The following is an 18,797-nucleotide window of genomic DNA, read 5'->3' as shown; positions in this document are numbered from 1 at the left end:
TTATTAGTAGTCTTTCATGTGGTCAATACCTGATTAAATACCTGCCAGTTTAATAGATGTAAATAAATGAGGACCCTTGTGCTTACTCGTGAGCACAGTCGCTACAGCACAGGCAGATATAATCAATAGCAGAGAAAGTCTATATTCAGATGGATCTGTGAATCTGGGATCGTTTACCTGCTCCTGCCCCTTCTACTGGTTTGGGGGTGGCTGCTGCTGAGAGAAGAGAAGACAATGAGAGAAGAAGAGAAGAGAACAAGAAAAGAACAGAAGAAGATTAGAGATGAATAGAAGAGAAGAACAGAAGAGAACAATGTCATCATACAGAATGTAGCTACATCAATACACAGTCAAAATTATGATATTAATTCATATAAAACATGCAGTCAGACAGTGCATTAAAGCTACAATCAGCAATTGGTACCTCAATTTAGATTTTTTTTTTTTGTAAATGAACGACTTCATAGCCAGCGCATACAAATATATTGTTAGAAAAATGTCATACAGAATATAGCTACATCAACACAGTCAGAATTGTACCTAAATTAGTAGTCAGAAGGCTTCATACTCAGGAACCAGAAATACGTTTACATTTACGTCATTTAGCAGACGCTCTTATCCAGAGCGACTTACAAATTGGTGCATTCACCTTATGATATCCAGTGGAACAACCACTTTACAATAGTACATCTATATATTTTTTTGGGGTGGAGGGGGGGGGGGGGGGGTTAGAAGGATTACTTAATCCTATCCCAGGTATTCCTTAAAGAGGTGGGGTTGTCAGATAATAGTATACAGTGCCTTCAGAAAGTATTCACACCCCTTGACTTTTTCCACATTTTGTAGTGTTACAAAGTGGGATTGAAATGGATTTAATTGTACTTTTTTTTGTCAACAATCTACACAAAATACTCTTATGTGAAAGTGGAAAAACAATTATAACATTTGTAAAATATTTATGAAAAATAAAACACTAATATATCTTGATTATATAAATATTCACCCCTGAGTCAATGAATATTAGAATCAACTTTCGAAGCAATTACAGCTGTAAGAGCTTTGCACATCTGGATTGTATAATATTTGCACATTATTATTTTTTTAATTCTTCAAGCTCTGTCAAGTTGGTTGTTGATCATTGTTAGACAGCCAGAGTCTTGCCATAGATTTTCAAGCCAATTTAAGTCAAAACTGTAACTAGGCCACTCAGGGACATTCAATGTCGTCTTGGTAAGCAACTCCAGTGTATATTTGGCCTTGTGTTTTAGGTTATTGTCCTGCTAAAAGATGAATTTGTCTCCCAGTGTCTGTTGGGAAGCAGACTGAAGTTTTTCTCTAGGATTTTGCCTGTGCTTAGCTCTATTCCATTTATTTTGATCATAGAAAACTCCCTAGTCCTTACCGATGACAAGCATACCCATAACATGATGCAGCCACCAAAATGCTTGAAATTTTTTTCCCCAAACAAAATTCTTTGTATTCAGGGCATATATGATATTTTTTGCAGTTTTACTTGAGTACCTTATTGTAATCAGGATGCATATTTTGGAATATTTTTATTCTGTACAGGCTTCCTTCTTTTCACTCTGTCAATTAGGTTAGTATTGTGGAGTAACTACAATGTTGTTAATCCACCCTCAGTTATCTCCTATCAGAGGCATTCAACTCTGTAAGTGTTTTAAAGTCACCATTGGCCTCACGGTGAAATCCCTGAGTGGTTTCTTTCCTCTCCAGCAAAAGAGTTAGGAAGGACACCTGTATCTTTGGCTGCGGTTCAAACTCATAAAGAATGACACACCCTCGTCCACTTAGCCTCGCCTTATGCCCTTGCGGGAATCCCGTCACCATCTTGGAGGGCGGTCCAAATGATTAGCCAAGCAAAGGAAGTTTGCAACGTAAGCCCCTCAGCCCTCGTTTTTAGTCGGCCTTGCGAGTGTACAATTATGTTCATTCCAGGGCCTGAAACTCCCCATAACTCGCGACGATTGTACATCCGCTAAGAAAAGTCAGACAAAACTTAAAAACAACATTAATGGAGAAGTCAACATACAAGTGTAAGTAAAAACAAATGCAAATAAGTTCAAAATTGTGCTACTAATGCGCATGATGGCACAAACACGTCTCGCAAAAAGTAAATATGTTTCTTTTGGAAATTGTAGAAATAAATAAAAATTCCTTCTTCAGAAGTTCCAGCTAGGCAGGCTAACGTTAGTTAGCTAATTCATTTACTAGCTATCATACAGCAGGCAGGCTAACGTTAGTTAGCTAATTAATTTGTTATCTATCATACAGTAGGCAGGCTAACGTTAGTTAGCTAATTCATTTACTAGCTATCATACAGTAGACATATTTTTATATTTATATAGTTAATATAAGTAGACATGCACTCATAATTGACTGTAGCGCATATAAAGCACCCACAAGCTACCGGTGGCTGAAAACACAATCATCACGGGATGAACGAATGACGGATTTCCGGCCAAGGGTGGTCCATTTAAAAATCATTCCTTCCTTCCTCACCCCTTGCCCTGCAAGTGTATACTTGTCAGACGTCATGATACGTTAACAGAAGTGTCCACTTTGAGGGCTGAGGGGATAGGGTGTGCGTTTTAACTGTTTGGACTGCAGCCTTTGTAGTGACTGGGTGTATTGATACATCTTCCAAAGTGTAATTAATAACTTCACCATGCTCAAAGGGATATTCAATGTCTACCTTTTTGTTTTTACCCATCTACCAATAGGTTTTATTTATTAGGGATCCCCATTAGCCAACGTCTTACTGAGGTCTGAAACATAATGGAAAAGACAGACAAAAAAAATCCTAACAATTTACATACATTTAAAAACATTAACATTTACTGTGTGTGTGTGCATCTATCAGTTACACATATGTCAGTACATACACACAACAAGTAGGTCACATGGGGGATTTTTTGAAACCAGGTTTGCTGTTCACTTGCGCTATATAAGATGGAAGGGAGTTCCATGCACTTTTTATTGAGGCATTGGAAAACCTCCCTGGTCTTTGTGGTTGAGTCTGTGTTTGAAAGTCAGTGCTTGACTGAGGGACCTTACAGATATTTGTATGTGTGGGGTACAGAGATGAGGTTGTCATTCATAAATCACGTTAAACACTATTATTGCACACAGAGTGAGTCCATGCAACTTATGTGACTTGACTCAAGACATTTCCGCTTTTCATTCATGTAAAAATGTCTAAAAACACAATCCCACTTTGACATCACGGGGTATTGTGTGCAGGCCAGTAACAAAAAAATAGCAATTTAATCCATTTTAAATTCAGGCTGTAAAAATGTGGAAAAAGTCAAGGGGTGTGAATACTTTCTGAAGGCACTGTACATGAATCCATCGACCATGAATTCATGGTATTGATGTATGATTTCATAGACATAAAGCATGAATCCAGACTGTATTGTAGATACTGCAGTAGTAAATCTGAAGTCTATGAATATTGTGTATTTTACAGTCAGACTATCTTTCTGTACTTACGTGCTATAGAGACATCATCGACGGCATCAGACAGGTCAAAGCCATCTGAATTCTGGGACAGAGCTGAAGAGAGAGAGGGCAAGAAGAAGAAGACAGGGAATGAGGCAGGGAGAGAAACAGGGAGGAGTTGAGGGTTTTTACACAATGCAGTGCAGAGAAAAGGACAGGAACTTTGCTCTAGTCAGTCCACGTTAGTGGTCGACTGATTAATCGGAATGGCCGATTTCAAGTTTTCATAACAATCGGTAATCGGTATTTTTGGACACCGTTTTTTTTTTTTTACACCTTTATTTAACTAGGCAAGTCAGTTAAGAACACATTCTTATTTTAAATGACGGCCTAGGAACGGTGGATTAACTGCCTTGTTCAGGGGCAGAACGGCAGATTTTTACCTTGTCAGCTCGGGGATTCGTTTTTGCAACCTCCCGGTTACTAGTCCAACGCTCTAACCACCTGCCTTACACTGCACTCCACGAGGAGTCTGCATGGCAGGCTGACTACCTGTTACGCGAGGGCAGCAAGAAGCCACGGTAAGTTGCTAGCTAGCATTAAACTTATCTTATAAAAAACAATCAATCTTAACATAATCACTAGTTAACTACACATGGTTGATGATATTACTAGTTTATCTAACGTGTCCTACGTTGCATATAATCGATGCGGTGCCTGTTAATTTATCATCGAATCACAGCCTACTTCGCCAAACGGGTGATTTAACAAGCGTATTCGCAAAAAAAGCCCTGCCGTTGCACCAATGTGTACCTAACCATAAACATCAACGCCTTTCTTAAAATCAATACACAAGTATACATTTTTAAACCTGCATATTTAGTTAATATTGCCTGCTAACATGAATTTCTTTTAACTAGGGAAATTGTGTCACTTCTCTTGCGTTCTGTGCAACAGAGTCAGGGTATATGCAGCAGTTTGGGCCGCCTGGCTCGTTTCGAACTTGTTGCGATTCCATTTATTCCTAACAAAGACCGTAATTAATTTGCCAGAATTGTACATAATTATGACATAACATTGAAGGTTGTACAATGTAACAGCAATATTTAGACTTAGGGATGCCATCCATTAGATAAAATACGGAATGGTTCCGTATTTCACTGAAAGAATAAACGTTTTGTTTTCTAAATGATAGTTTCCGGATTCGACCATATTAATGACCAAAGGCTCGTATTTCTTTGTGTTATGTTATAATTAAGTCTATGATTTGATAGAGCAGTCTGAGCGATGGTAGGCAGCAGCAGGCTCGTAAGCATTCATTCAAACAGCACTTTTGTGTGTTTGCCAGCAGCTCTTCGCTGTGCTTCAAGCATTGAGCTGTTTATGACTTCAAGGCTATCAACTCCCGAGATTAGGCTGGTGTAACCGATGTGAAATGGCTAGCTAGTTAGCGGGGTGCGCGCTAATAGCGTTTCGAACGTCGCTCGCTCTGAGACTTGGAGTAGTTGTTCCCATTGCTCTGTATGGGTAATGCTGCTTCGAGGGTGGCTGTTGTTGATGTGTTCCTGGTTCGAGCCCAGGTAGGGGCGATGAGAGGGACGGAAGCTATACTGTTACACTGGCAATACTAAAGTGCCTATAAGAACATCCAATAGTCAAAGGTATATGAAATACAAATCGTATAGAGAGAAATAGTCCTATAATTCCTATAACTACAACATAAAACTTCTTACCTGGGAATATTGAAGATTTATGTTAAAAGGAACCACCAGCTTTCATGTGTTCCCATGTTCTGAACAAGGAACTTAAAAAAGTTAGCTTTTTTACATGGCACATATTGTACATTTACCTTCTTCTCCAACACTTTGTTTTTGCATTATTGAAACCAAATTGAACATGTTTAATTATTTATTTGAGGCTAAATTGATTTTATTAAGTTAAAATAAGTGTTCATTCAGTATTGTTGTAATTGTCATTATTACATTTTTTACATTTGTTTATTATTATTAATAATATATATATATATATATATATAAGCTGATACTGATTAATCGGCCGATTCTTTTTAAAACATTTGTAAAAATGTTTTTTGTGTATATACAAATGTTTTAAAAAGAATCGGCCGATTAATCAGTATCAGCTTTTTTGGTCCTCCAATAATCGGTATCGGCGTTGAAAAATCATAATTGGTTTGACCTCTAGTCCACATTTCTCTTACAGCTGCATAATCTCGGATGTAGGTATCTACTTCCATACTACATTCTATCTGGAATACACACACTAAAGGTGCATCCGTTTATCAAAGAGCTGTGCAGTAGCGTTATGCACAGCTCTTCGATTTGCAGTGCGGTCAACTAGACCTGGGTTCAAATACTATTTGAAATCATGTGAAATGCTGTAGCCGAGCTTGCCTGACACAATGGAACCATCTGGCCATAGGTCTGCTGCCAATCAACCCTTCTTCATTCCTTTCCATGATCAACATTCCAGTGTAGTGACGAATGCGGGTGGTTTCTGTCATATCTAGATGGCAACAAAGACTCCTTGCATTTCTCAAACACATGGAACAGAAGAGCTATTGTGTCCATACAGCAACACACACGTCTCTTTTTCAAGTTTCTCCTCACAATTAGTGATAATCATAGATTTAAAGACCTATAAGGGGTATTTCTCCTTCCAATGAAATAATTCAGCCTCATCATTATGTAGATAAAACCTGCGTACTCTCATTATCATTATGTAGATAAAACCTCGTAGTGTCATTACCTACACACTGATCTAAGGCCAGTTTAGAATCCTCCTTCACCCCCCTCCCCTGATAAGACAAATTAATGGCCTGTTTAGGATTAGAGGAGCAGCTTTTGATCATCATCATCATTATTATGTATCAGACCCCCCCCATCTAAATAGTCAGAACTGACATGTATCAGACCCCCCATCTAAATAGTCAGAACAATGACATGTATCAGACCCCCCCATCTAAATTCGTCAGAACAATGACATGTATCAGACCCCCCCCATCTAAATAGTCAGAACAATGACATGTATCAGACCCCCCCATCTAAATAGTCAGAACAATGACATGTATCAGACCCCCCCATCTAAATAGTCAGAACAATGACATGTATCAGACCCCCCCCATCTAAATAGTCAGAACAATGACATGTATCAGACCCCCCCATCCAAATAGTCAGAACAATGACATGTATCAGACCCCCCCCATCCAAATAGTCAGAACAATGACATGTATCAGACCCCCCCCATCCAAATAGTCAGAACAATGACATGCATCAGACCCCCCCATCCAAAAAGTCAGAACAATGACATGTATCAGACCCCCCCATCCAAATAGTCAGAACAATGACATGTATCAGACCCCCCCCATCTAAATAGTCAGAACAATGACATGTATCAGACCCCCCCCATCTAAATAGTCAGAACAATGACATGTATCAGACCCCCCCCATCTAAATAGTCAGAACAATGACATGTAACAGACCCCCCCATCTAAATAGTCAGAACAATGACATGTAACAGACCCCCCCATCTAAATAGTCAGAACAATGACATGTATCAGACCCCCCCATCTAAATAGTCAGAACAATGACATGTATCAGACCCCCCCATCTAAATAGTCAGAACAATGACATGTATCAGACCCCCCCATCTAAATAGTCAGAACAATGACATGTATCAGACCCCCCCATCTAAATAGTCAGAACAATGACATGTAACAGACCCCCCCATCTAAATAGTCAGAACAATGACATGTAACAGACCCCCCCATCTAAATAGTCAGAACAATGACATGTATCAGACCCCCCCATCTAAATAGTCAGAACAATGACATGTATCAGACCCCCCCCATCTAAATAGTCAGAACAATGACATGTATCAGACCCCCCCCATCTAAATAGTCAGAACAATGACATGTATCAGACCCCCCCATCTAAATAGTCAGAACAATGACATGTATCAGACCCCCCCATCTAAATAGTCAGAACAATGACATGTAACAGACCCCCCCCATCTAAATAGTCAGAACAATGACATGTAACAGACCCCCCCATCTAAATAGTCAGAACAATGACATGTATCAGACCCCCCCCATCTAAATAGTCAGAACAATGACATGTATCAGACCCCCCCATCTAAATAGTCAGAACAATGACATGTATCAGACCCCCCCCATCTAAATAGTCAGAACAATGACATGTTACAGACCCCCCCCATCTAAATAGTCAGAACAATGACATGTATCAGACCCCCCCCATCTAAATAGTCATAACAATGACATGTATCAGACCCCCCCCATCTAAATAGTCATAACAATGACATGTATCAGACCCCCCATCTAAATAGTCATAACAATGACATGTATCAGACCCCCCATCTAAATAGTCATAACAATGACATGTATCAGACCCCCCCCATCTAAATAGTCATAACAATGACATGTATCAGACCCCCCCATCTAAATAGTCAGAACAATGACATGTATCAGACCCCCCCCATCTAAATAGTCAGAACAATGACATGTATCAGACCCCCCCCATCTAAATAGTCAGAACAATGACATGTATCAGACCCCCCCATCTAAATAGTCATAACAATGACATGTATCAGACCCCCCCATCTAAATAGTCAGAACAATGACATGTATCAGACCCCCATCTAAATAGTCATAACAATGACATGTATCAGACCCCCCCATCTAAATAGTCATAACAATGACATGTATCAGACCCCCCCATCTAAATAGTCATAACAATGACATGTATCAGACCCCCCCATCTAAATAGTCAGAACAATGACATGTTACAGACCCCCCCCCATCTAAATAGTCAGAACAATGACATGTATCAGACCCCCCCATCTAAATAGTCAGAACAATGACATGTATCAGACCCCCCCATCTAAATAGTCAGAACAATGACATGTATCAGACCCCCCCCATCTAAATAGTCAGAACAATGACATGTAACAGACCCCCCCATCTAAATAGTCAGAACAATGACATGTAACAGACCCCCCCCATCTAAATAGTCAGAACAATGACATGTATCAGACCCCCCCATCTAAATAGTCAGAACAATGACATGTATCAGACCCCCCCATCTAAATAGTCAGAACAATGACATGTATCAGACCCCCCCATCTAAATAGTCAGAACAATGACATGTATCAGACCCCCCCCATCTAAATAGTCAGAACAATGACATGTAACAGACCCCCCCCATCTAAATAGTCAGAACAATGACATGTAACAGACCCCCCCATCTAAATAGTCAGAACAATGACATGTATCAGACCCCCCCCATCTAAATAGTCAGAACAATGACATGTATCAGACCCCCCCATCTAAATAGTCAGAACAATGACATGTATCAGACCCCCCCATCTAAATAGTCAGAACAATGACATGTATCAGACCCCCCCATCTAAATAGTCAGAACAATGACATGTATCAGACCCCCCCATCTAAATAGTCAGAACAATGACATGTAACAGACCCCCCCCATCTAAATAGTCAGAACAATGACATGTAACAGACCCCCCCCATCTAAATAGTCAGAACAATGACATGTATCAGACCCCCCCCATCTAAATAGTCAGAACAATGACATGTATCAGACCCCCCCCATCTAAATAGTCAGAACAATGACATGTATCAGACCCCCCCCCATCTAAATAGTCAGAACAATGACATGTTACAGACCCCCCCCATCTAAATAGTCAGAACAATGACATGTATCAGACCCCCCCCATCTAAATAGTCATAACAATGACATGTATCAGACCCCCCATCTAAATAGTCATAACAATGACATGTATCAGACCCCCCATCTAAATAGTCATAACAATGACATGTATCAGACCCCCCATCTAAATAGTCATAACAATGACATGTATCAGACCCCCCCATCTAAATAGTCATAACAATGACATGTATCAGACCCCCCCCATCTAAATAGTCAGAACAATGACATGTATCAGACCCCCCCATCTAAATAGTCAGAACAATGACATGTATCAGACCCCCCCATCTAAATAGTCAGAACAATGACATGTATCAGACCCCCATCTAAATAGTCATAACAATGACATGTATCAGACCCCCCCATCTAAATAGTCAGAACAATGACATGTATCAGACCCCCCATCTAAATAGTCATAACAATGACATGTATCAGACCCCCCCCATCTAAATAGTCATAACAATGACATGTATCAGACCCCCCCATCTAAATAGTCATAACAATGACATGTATCAGACCCCCCCCATCTAAATAGTCAGAACAATGACATGTTACAGACCCCCCCCCATCTAAATAGTCATAACAATGACATGTATCAGACCCCCCCATCTAAATAGTCATAACAATGACATGTATCAGACCCCCCCATCTAAATAGTCATAACAATGACATGTATCAGACCCCCCATCTAAATAGTCAGAACAATGACATGTATCAGACCCCCCCATCTAAATAGTCATAACAATGACATGTAACAGACCCCCCCATCTAAATAGTCAGAACAATGACATGTATCAGACCCCCCATCTAAATAGTCATAACAATGACATGTATCAGACCCCCCCATCTAAATAGTCATAACAATGACATGTATCAGACCCCCCCATCTAAATAGTCATAACAATGACATGTATCAGACCCCCCCATCTAAATAGTCAGAACAATGACATGTTACAGACCCCCCCCATCTAAATAGTCATAACAATGACATGTATCAGACCCCCCATCTAAATAGTCATAACAATGACATGTATCAGACCCCCCCATCTAAATAGTCATAACAATGACATGTATCAGACCCCCCATCTAAATAGTCAGAACAATGACATGTATCAGACCCCCCCATCTAAATAGTCATAACAATGACATGTAACAGACCCCCCCATCTAAATAGTCAGAACAATGACATGTAACAGACCCCCCCCATCTAAATAGTCAGAACAATGACATGTATCAGACCCCCCCATCTAAATAGTCAGAACAATGACATGTATCAGACCCCCCCATCTAAATAGTCATAACAATGACATGTATCAGACCCCCCCCATCTAAATAGTCAGAACAATGACATGTATCAGACCCCCCCCATCTAAATAGTCAGAACAATGACATGTAACAGACCCCCCCATCTAAATAGTCAGAACAATGACATGTATCAGACCCCCCATCTAAATAGTCATAACAATGACATGTATCAGACCCCCCCCATCTAAATAGTCATAACAATGACATGTATCAGACCCCCCCATCTAAATAGTCATAACAATGACATGTATCAGACCCCCATCTAAATAGTCAGAACAATGACATGTATCAGACCCCCCCATCTAAATAGTCATAACAATGACATGTATCAGACCCCCCCCATCTAAATAGTCAGAACAATGACATGTATCAGACCCCCCCATCTAAATAGTCATAACAATGACATGTATCAGACCCCCCCCATCTAAATAGTCATAACAATGACATGTATCAGACCCCCCCATCTAAATAGTCAGAACAATGACATGTATCAGACCCCCCCATCTAAATAGTCAGAACAATGACATGTATCAGACCCCCCCATCTAAATAGTCAGAACAATGACATGTATCAGACCCCCCCATCTAAATAGTCAGAACAATGACATGTATCAGACCCCCCCATCTAAATAGTCAGAACAATGACATGTATCAGACCCCCCCCATCTAAATAGTCAGAACAATGACATGTATCAGACCCCCATCTAAATAGTCAGAACAATGACATGTATCAGACCCCCCATCTAAATAGTCAGAACAATGACATGTAACAGACCCCCCCCATCTAAATAGTCAGAACAATGACATGTATCAGACCCCCCCCATCTAAATAGTCAGAACAATGACATGTATCAGACCCCCCATCTAAATAGTCAGAACAATGACATGTATCAGACCCCCCCCATCTAAATAGTCAGAACAATGACTACCATTTCAGGAGTTTGCTTGTGAAATTCACGTCAGTCTAAGGCAGCATCCTGTGTCTAATGTTAGCGCCAAGGGTCAGAGAGCAGCATTCTACGCCTGTCTGAGAAAGGAGCTATCCCAGCGCACACTGAAGGGTCAACATCGGCAAAGGGTAAGTAGGCACAGATAGGGCTGTTTTGGTGACCGTAATACCGCCACACCGGCGGTCACGGTTCATGAAGGCATCAAATTCCATGTGACCGTTTAGTCACGGTAACTAGGCTTCTCCAAGCTGTGATGCTGCTGGTCATTAGTAGCCTACCAAACTTGCTAACTGCCTGGTACTCAGCACTCTATTGTCCGGCTAATCACTCTGACATCAATGCAAATGTCATCGGAAATCTAACACTTCATGAGAGCCCATGAGCTCATGTTGAGCAACATTTCTATAGGCTATGAAACGCTTTAGAACAGAGTGATGGCTCTTAACAGCAGGATCCCATCAGATTTCTATAGGCCAGGCCCATACTATTTATTTCTCAACTATTTATTTCTCAACTATCTATAGGCTAGGCCCATACTATTTATTTCTCAACTATCTATAGGCTAGGCCCATACTATTTATTTCTCAACTATCTATAGGCCAGGCCCATACTATTTATTTCTCAACTATCTATAGGCCAGGCCCATACTATTTATTTCTCAACTATCTATAGGCCAGGCCCATACTATTTATTTCTCAACTATCTATAGGCCAGGCCCATACTATTTATTTCTCAACTATCTATAGGCCAGGCCCATACTATTTATTTCTCAACTATCTATAGGCTAGGCCCATACTATTTATTTCTCAACTATCTATAGGCCAGGCCCATACTATTTATTTCTCAACTATCTATAGGCCAGGCCCATACTATTTATTTCTCAACTATCTATAGGCCAGGCCCATACTATTTATTTCTCAACTATCTATAGGCCAGGCCCATACTATTTATTTCTCAACTATCTATAGGCTAGGCCCATACTATTTATTTCTCAACTTCCCCAATATTTAGCAAATATTAAGCACTTTGCTTGTCTTTACAACAGGAGTATAGCATACCTGGCTGGCAATGAAAAGGAACCACGTGAAAAGCGTCTTCCATTTGCTATCTAATTGCTTAGATGACATGTATTTTCCCCTGCTTCGAGACAGGGTTATGATAATGGTCCATTCTAAATCAAAACAAATTTAACACATATATTATTTAGTATATGTAAAGACAAGATTAAATCAAGAATAGTCTGATGGGTGACAATATTATCACATTTGAATTATATATTTTATCACTTGTGAATGATGCCCAGTTTAAGGCAAAAAAACAATGCATTTTTGTTCTTCTAGTCATAGTCACCCAGCTCATGTAGCCTAGCCCATAGGCCTATATGTTTTGATAAGGTTTGTATCACAACTAAAGTTAACTTATTTTAAAATTAAACACATTAATCTGCGTTACAAGGGGTGTAGAGCCTAACTGGCATACATAAGCAGCGGGTGAGTTTCATAATATAATGCACCTTTATAATAAAAGCATTACATGCATAATGTCATTTGCGGTCACATTTGATAATGGTGTTTTCCTGCTAATGGAACGTTTACGCTTATAGTCTGCTACCATGTGTGCATTTCTGCTCTTATAATGTGAAGAAAAGGCCTAATAGTTTATCAACATTTTCAGCTAAACATTCTGATCTGTTGCGTCAGCCACATTGCGTAAAACATTTTTTTTTTTTTATTCTGCTAGTGGTTGTATTAAATTTGGGATCTATTGCATCCCACAACTGTCCCAGAATATGTTTGGAATATTTATTTCTCGCACAGAATAGGATAAGTCAACTTTTGTACTATGGAGGATAGTAGATTGACATAGGCTAGTGCTTTTGCGGTTCGTTAGGCCTACTCATCTTGTTGATGAGTAGACAGTTAATCCATTATCTTCAATATGCACCTCAGAATTGGATAAGGACGCGCAGTAGCATCCCCAATGTGTCTGTCGTCACTTGTAGCCTGTGAGAAAGACCAGATCACATGATGGAGAGCCATGGGAGTGAGAGGTGCTTCGGAGCCCGCAGCATTCTGGGAGAAGGGCGCAAATGCAGCACTCTGGGCCAAGGGCACAACGGCCACTTAGTGTGCATTACGACATTTTTTTGTGTGCGTTACGGCCACACAAAGGGGATGCCGCCGACATTGTCATTTGCTTGTCAAATTGTGAATGAGAGACTGATGAAGTGTGTACAGCCTGCGCAAAAATCGAAGCAGAGCACGTGCCTTTCAAGCCACTTTTTTGAAATCATCATTAGTCACATCATGCAACCTTACAATGTATTAAAAATCAAAACATATAGCCCAACGTTTGTAGAACAACTAAGGTTACATTAATAACTCTAAATTAAGCATATAGGAGTACCTATTTCTTTGTTAAACGCTCAACACATTTATAGCCGCATGTGCGCTCTCCCTCAAATTGATTTGGAGAAAATATCCTTTCTATTTTATTCAGATTTGTTCAATTGTATTCTTCATACTATAAAATAATGCAATGGAATTCTAAGCAAATCTTGTCTGCTAAATGAACTAGTGTCGCCCACAGCCATATGGCATAGCCAGATCAGGACCTAACATAAGGACAACTCAGAGTATGCTATTCTGGTATTCTGAAATAGGCTACATTTTCTTCATATCATGCTTCTTTAGAACTGTCTAAAATAAATCATGGCTATATTACATTGATTTTGGTCTGCATCAATTGCTTGTAGGCTATATGTGGAAGCCAGGAGATGGTAAACGCGTTTATGCTAATTAACGGTTAATTACCGTGATACCGACAGTTATTTGCTTGACAATCACCAGCTGATGAACTGTCGTGACCGCCACAGCCCTAGTCACAGCTCCTAACACACACACACAGATACACACACAGATACACACACAGATACACACTCCTGTCCTCTCCAAACCCCCTGTGAGACATGGCTGTGTTGTGAAGGTGTTGCAGGCTAGCCAGGGCCACCACCACCACCACCACACCCTTGTCAATGCACCCAGCCTGTCCCCATGCACCCAGCCTGTCCCCATGCACCCAGCCTGTCCCCATGCACCCACGTTGGTATCTTCGCTTCTTCCCTCCCCTACACAATACAGAATATAGGGGAAACAGCCCTTTGTCTCTCTGTCACATGATGGCCCCAGAACCAACCATGTGACTTCTGATCACCAGTGAGTGAGGTTTTTCTTTTCCACATGTATAGATCTTACTTTTAACTCATTACTTTCTACACCAAAGGAGTAAATTAGCTAGATATAATTCATCATGTCAATATTGAATTCCCAATATGAACAGTCATCTCTATAGAGACTGCATAGACAGTTCCTGCATGGATCCTCAGCTGAATAAATAATCAAACTCCTCTGTTCAATGACTGGGGACTGATCTCATTACACTTCATTAAGGGTGTGGCAGGGTGTAATATAACCCAGAAGCTTGCACGCTGCACACACACACCCCTCATCCCCTTTCCCAAAGAAAAGACTGCAGCTGAGGCTTCACCCCTCTTCTTTCCTCCCTCCACCCTTCCTCCCCCCCACTCCCCATCCCTTTCTGCCCTCTCCCCTCCTTTTTCCCCCTCCCTCTTCCCCTCATTTTCCTGCCTTTACCCCCTTCTCCTCCCTCTCTCCCCCTTCCTTTTCCCCTCCTTTCCACCCTCACCCCCTCCTTTTCATCCCTCTCTCCCCCTCCTTTACTCTCCCTCTCCCCTTCCTCCCCTCATATCCTCCCTCCGTTCATCAACCTCTCCCTCTCCCACTGCTTTCCTCCCCCTCCTTTTCCTCCCTCTCCCCCTCCTTTTCCTCCCTTTTCTCTACAAATTTCCTCCCTCTCTCCCCCTCCTTTCCTCCCTGTCCCCCCCCTCCATTCACGCCTCTCTCGCCCTCCTTTTCCTCCCTCTCCTTTTCCTGCCTTTACCCCCCTTTCCTCCCTCTCTCCCCCCCTTTCCCTCCCTCCCCCTCCTTTTCTTCCCTCTCCCCCTCCTTTCATCCCTCTCCCGCCCTCATATCCTCCCTCCCCCCCTCCGTTCAGCGACCGCTCCCTCCCCCTTCTTTTCATCCCTCTCCCCCCTTTCAACCCCCTCTACAAATGTTTTCTCCCTCTCCCCCCTCCTTTTCCATCCCTCTCCCCCTCCTTTCCTCCCTGTCCCCCCTCCATTCATCCCTCTCCCCCTCCTTTCCTCACTCTCCCCCCTTTTCCATCCCCCTCCTTCCCCCCCTCTCCCCACACCCTCCCCTTCATTTCATCCCTCTCTCTCCTCCCTCTCCCCCTCCCCCTTCTTTTCATCCCTAGACATTTTTCCTCCCTCCCTCCCCCTCCTTTCCTCCCCATTCATCCCTCTCTCCCCCTCCTTTTCCTCCCGCTCTCCCCCCTTTTCCATCCCTCTCCTCCCTCTCCTCCCTCCTTTTCTTCCCAACCCCTCATTTCATACTCATTTTCATCCCTCTCTCTCCTCCCTCCTTTCCTCCCTCATATCCTCCCCTTCATGTTCATCCCTCTCTCTCTCTCTCCTCCCTCCCTCTTCATTTCCTCCCTCTTCATCCCCATCCTTTCCTCCCTCACCCCTTCCTTTTTCCTCCTTTTCATCCCTCTACCCCTCATTTTTCTCCCTCTTCCTCGTTTTCGCTACAAATTTTTCCTCCCTCCCTCCTTTTCGCTTCACATTTTTCCTCCCTCCCCCTCCTTTCCCTCCCTCTCTCCCCCCTTTTCCATCCCTCTCCCCCCTTTTCCATCCCCCTCCTTTCCTCTCTCCCCCTCCCCACACCCCCTCATTTCCTCCCTCTCCCCCTACTTTTCATCCCTAGACATTTTTCCTCCCTCCCAATCCTTTCCTCCCCATTCATCCCTCTCCCGCTCCTTTTCCTCCCTCTCTCCCCCCTTTTCCATCCCTCTCCCCTTCCTTTTCTTCCCAACCCCTCATTTCCTCATACTCATTTTCATCCCTCTCTCTCCTCCCTCCCTGCCTCCTTTCCTCCCTCATATCCTCCCCTTCATGTTCATCTCTCTCTCTCTCCTCCCTCCCCCTCTTCATCCCCTCCCCATCCTTTCCTCCCTCACCCCTTCCTTTTTCCTCCTTCTCATCCCTCTACCCCTCATTTTCCTCCCTCTCTCCCCCTCCCAGTCCTTTCCTCCTCCTCCTTTCATCCCTCTCTCCCCCCCTTTTCATCCCTCTCTCCTCCATCCCCTCATCTCAAAATCCAAACCCCTCCAGCTAAAATTTGCCAAGTATGCACTAATCTATGAGGGGTGTCAGGGCCGACAGACTGAACTTTAAACATGCTTTCAGGTCATTGAAGCAGTAAAAATGTGAACAAAACAGAATAGGGACTCGACATGTCCTCATTGTCTTACAATGACACGCTCAGTGTGTGTGTGTGTGTGTGTGTGTGTGTGTGTGTGTGTGTGTGTGTGAAGGAAGGAAACGGGCACCCTGGAGGTTTGAACCTGCGCCTGCCATGATAGAGAAAACGAAAGAGTGATCCTTTGAAGAGAAAGAAATTAAGACTCTCTGAACCAGACCTCATAATCTCACCATTCAGTCAATCACAACCATACTCTCTTATGCCTATAGTCCAAGTGATCCACAACCAATTAAAACCCAAGGCTGTAAATTATTTTGAGATAATTATCATCAGTAGTCTAGCTTATTTGCATATCTCTTTCTTTAATTCATGCTTATCATTTGTGATAAACAAAGATTACTTTACCAGTTTAAATACATTTATATCATCCCAAAATAACACCTAGCCTATATCAATCCTTATTATTATTATTATATCTGTCTCTGCTGTAGGATGCATGTCTGCTACCATGATGTCCTAGTAGTCTGGTCCTGTGTGGCTCAGTTGGTAGCGCACTGGCGACGCCAGGGTTGTGGGTCCGATTCCCATGGGGGACTATTATGAACGAAAGTATGAAAATGAATGCACTCACTACTGTAAAATCGCTCGTCTGCTAAAATATACAAATAAACTACCTGCACTGATATGTGACTAGACTGCATGGACACTAGCATCTCAGGGAACGTTTTTTATGTCCCACACTTCTATATATAAAGTTTGGTCTGGTATCATTAGAATTCACATCAGTAGGCTAAATGTGTGATAGAAAGAGATCCATTTAAATAGTGGAATCGAACATGTGGTACATCAGTTCGCAGACTGGCTGGTCAATATGACATGGTTCAAACGTGACACATGTAGGCTAGGCTACTTATTGGCATGACTGGGTTATGTAGTTAAACTAAAACATATGTATTACCGCGACGTGTTATTATGTAGACGTAATAGGTATCCATTGTAATCTATGCAGCGGCTTGCTGCCGCAAGGGTACCGTTATTCGGTGTAGAATAAAGGAATACCGCTAAAAACACACACACACAATAGACCGAGGAAACAAAAAAACGGATGAACTCGGCAATGGCGTGAACAGCAACAAAGAAGAAAGAGACAGAGGCCTTTGAATTGAATTGAGAGAGGGGTTGGGCAAAACGCTTACCTTTCACAGTTAGCAGCGAAAGCACTAGAAAGAGCGACCACGCCGAACATTTCTTCATGTTTGAGATTTGTCGTTCCGGCGTTGTATCGAGACTGGTTCTGAAGCGAGAGATAAAATAACGTTACACTGTAACGATAAATCGATTTATCTTCTTCGCTGCCTGCTTGCAACAAGTAGCGAATTTTTGGGCGTTGAGCCGCTTGAAAGCCTATTTTGATCCTAAAAAAATATTTGTTTGGCGGCGCCTGTGCGACAGCGGCGAACAGTTGGCTGCAACTGAAAGGAGAGTCTGCAGTGAGAATGAGAGTAGTGCCGCTATGCGCATGTGGAGGAACGAGAGAGCGGTCGGTGGGCGCAGCAGGTACAGCGAGAATCACATTACAGCGGCGGTGTAGGGCGGTCCGCTCCGTTTTTACACAGACAGACAGACAGACAGACAGACAGACAGACAGACAGACAGACAGACAGACAAACAGACAAACAAACAGACAGACAGAATGGTGATGATTTAAATAGTTATTTCCCATTCCATAATCTCTATGATGAATAATACGGTCGTACCATATTGGCCTCCAGGCTTTAAAGGGTGTGTAATACAATGCATGATGTAAAAGTTCAACGTACATTTTAGCTGACGCTCGTATCAAGAGCAATTAGGGCCAAGTGCCTTGCTCATGGGCACATAGACAGATTTTTTTCACCTAGATGGCTCGTGGATTCAAACCAGCAACCTTTCGGTTATTGTCCCAATGCTCTTAATCGCTAGGCTACCTGCCACCCCATT

The 18,797-nt window shown here is 42.1% G+C and overlaps 1 protein-coding gene across 7 annotated transcripts in view; it reads right to left on the bottom strand.

Annotated features, from left to right (window-relative positions):
* Positions 1-18,372, bottom strand: part of LOC106577924 (CD99 antigen-like protein 2) — a 37,624-nt gene extending 19,252 nt beyond the window's left edge. Inside the window, exons 1-3 of one of the 7 annotated variants that reach the window (XM_014156387.2) lie at positions 18,014-18,372; positions 3,511-3,573; positions 178-216 (exon numbers count right to left, since the gene is read on the bottom strand). In XM_014156387.2, the coding sequence (XP_014011862.1) occupies positions 178-216; positions 3,511-3,573; positions 18,014-18,071 (160 nt within the window). In that variant the 5' untranslated portion in view covers positions 18,072-18,372. The remainder of the gene's footprint in view (positions 1-177; positions 217-3,510; positions 3,574-18,013) is intronic. The other 6 variants (XM_045701536.1, XM_045701537.1, XM_045701539.1 and 3 more) reach the window with 6 other exon arrangements.
* Positions 18,373-18,797: the final 425 nt, after the last annotated feature.

The sequence above is a fragment of the Salmo salar genome, chromosome ssa18 (genome assembly GCF_905237065.1).
Source record: "Salmo salar chromosome ssa18, Ssal_v3.1, whole genome shotgun sequence".
NCBI classification, from domain to species: domain Eukaryota; kingdom Metazoa; phylum Chordata; class Actinopteri; order Salmoniformes; family Salmonidae; genus Salmo; species Salmo salar.
The sequence above is the reverse complement of the archived record's forward strand: the minus strand, read 5'-3'. Positions and strand labels throughout refer to the sequence as shown.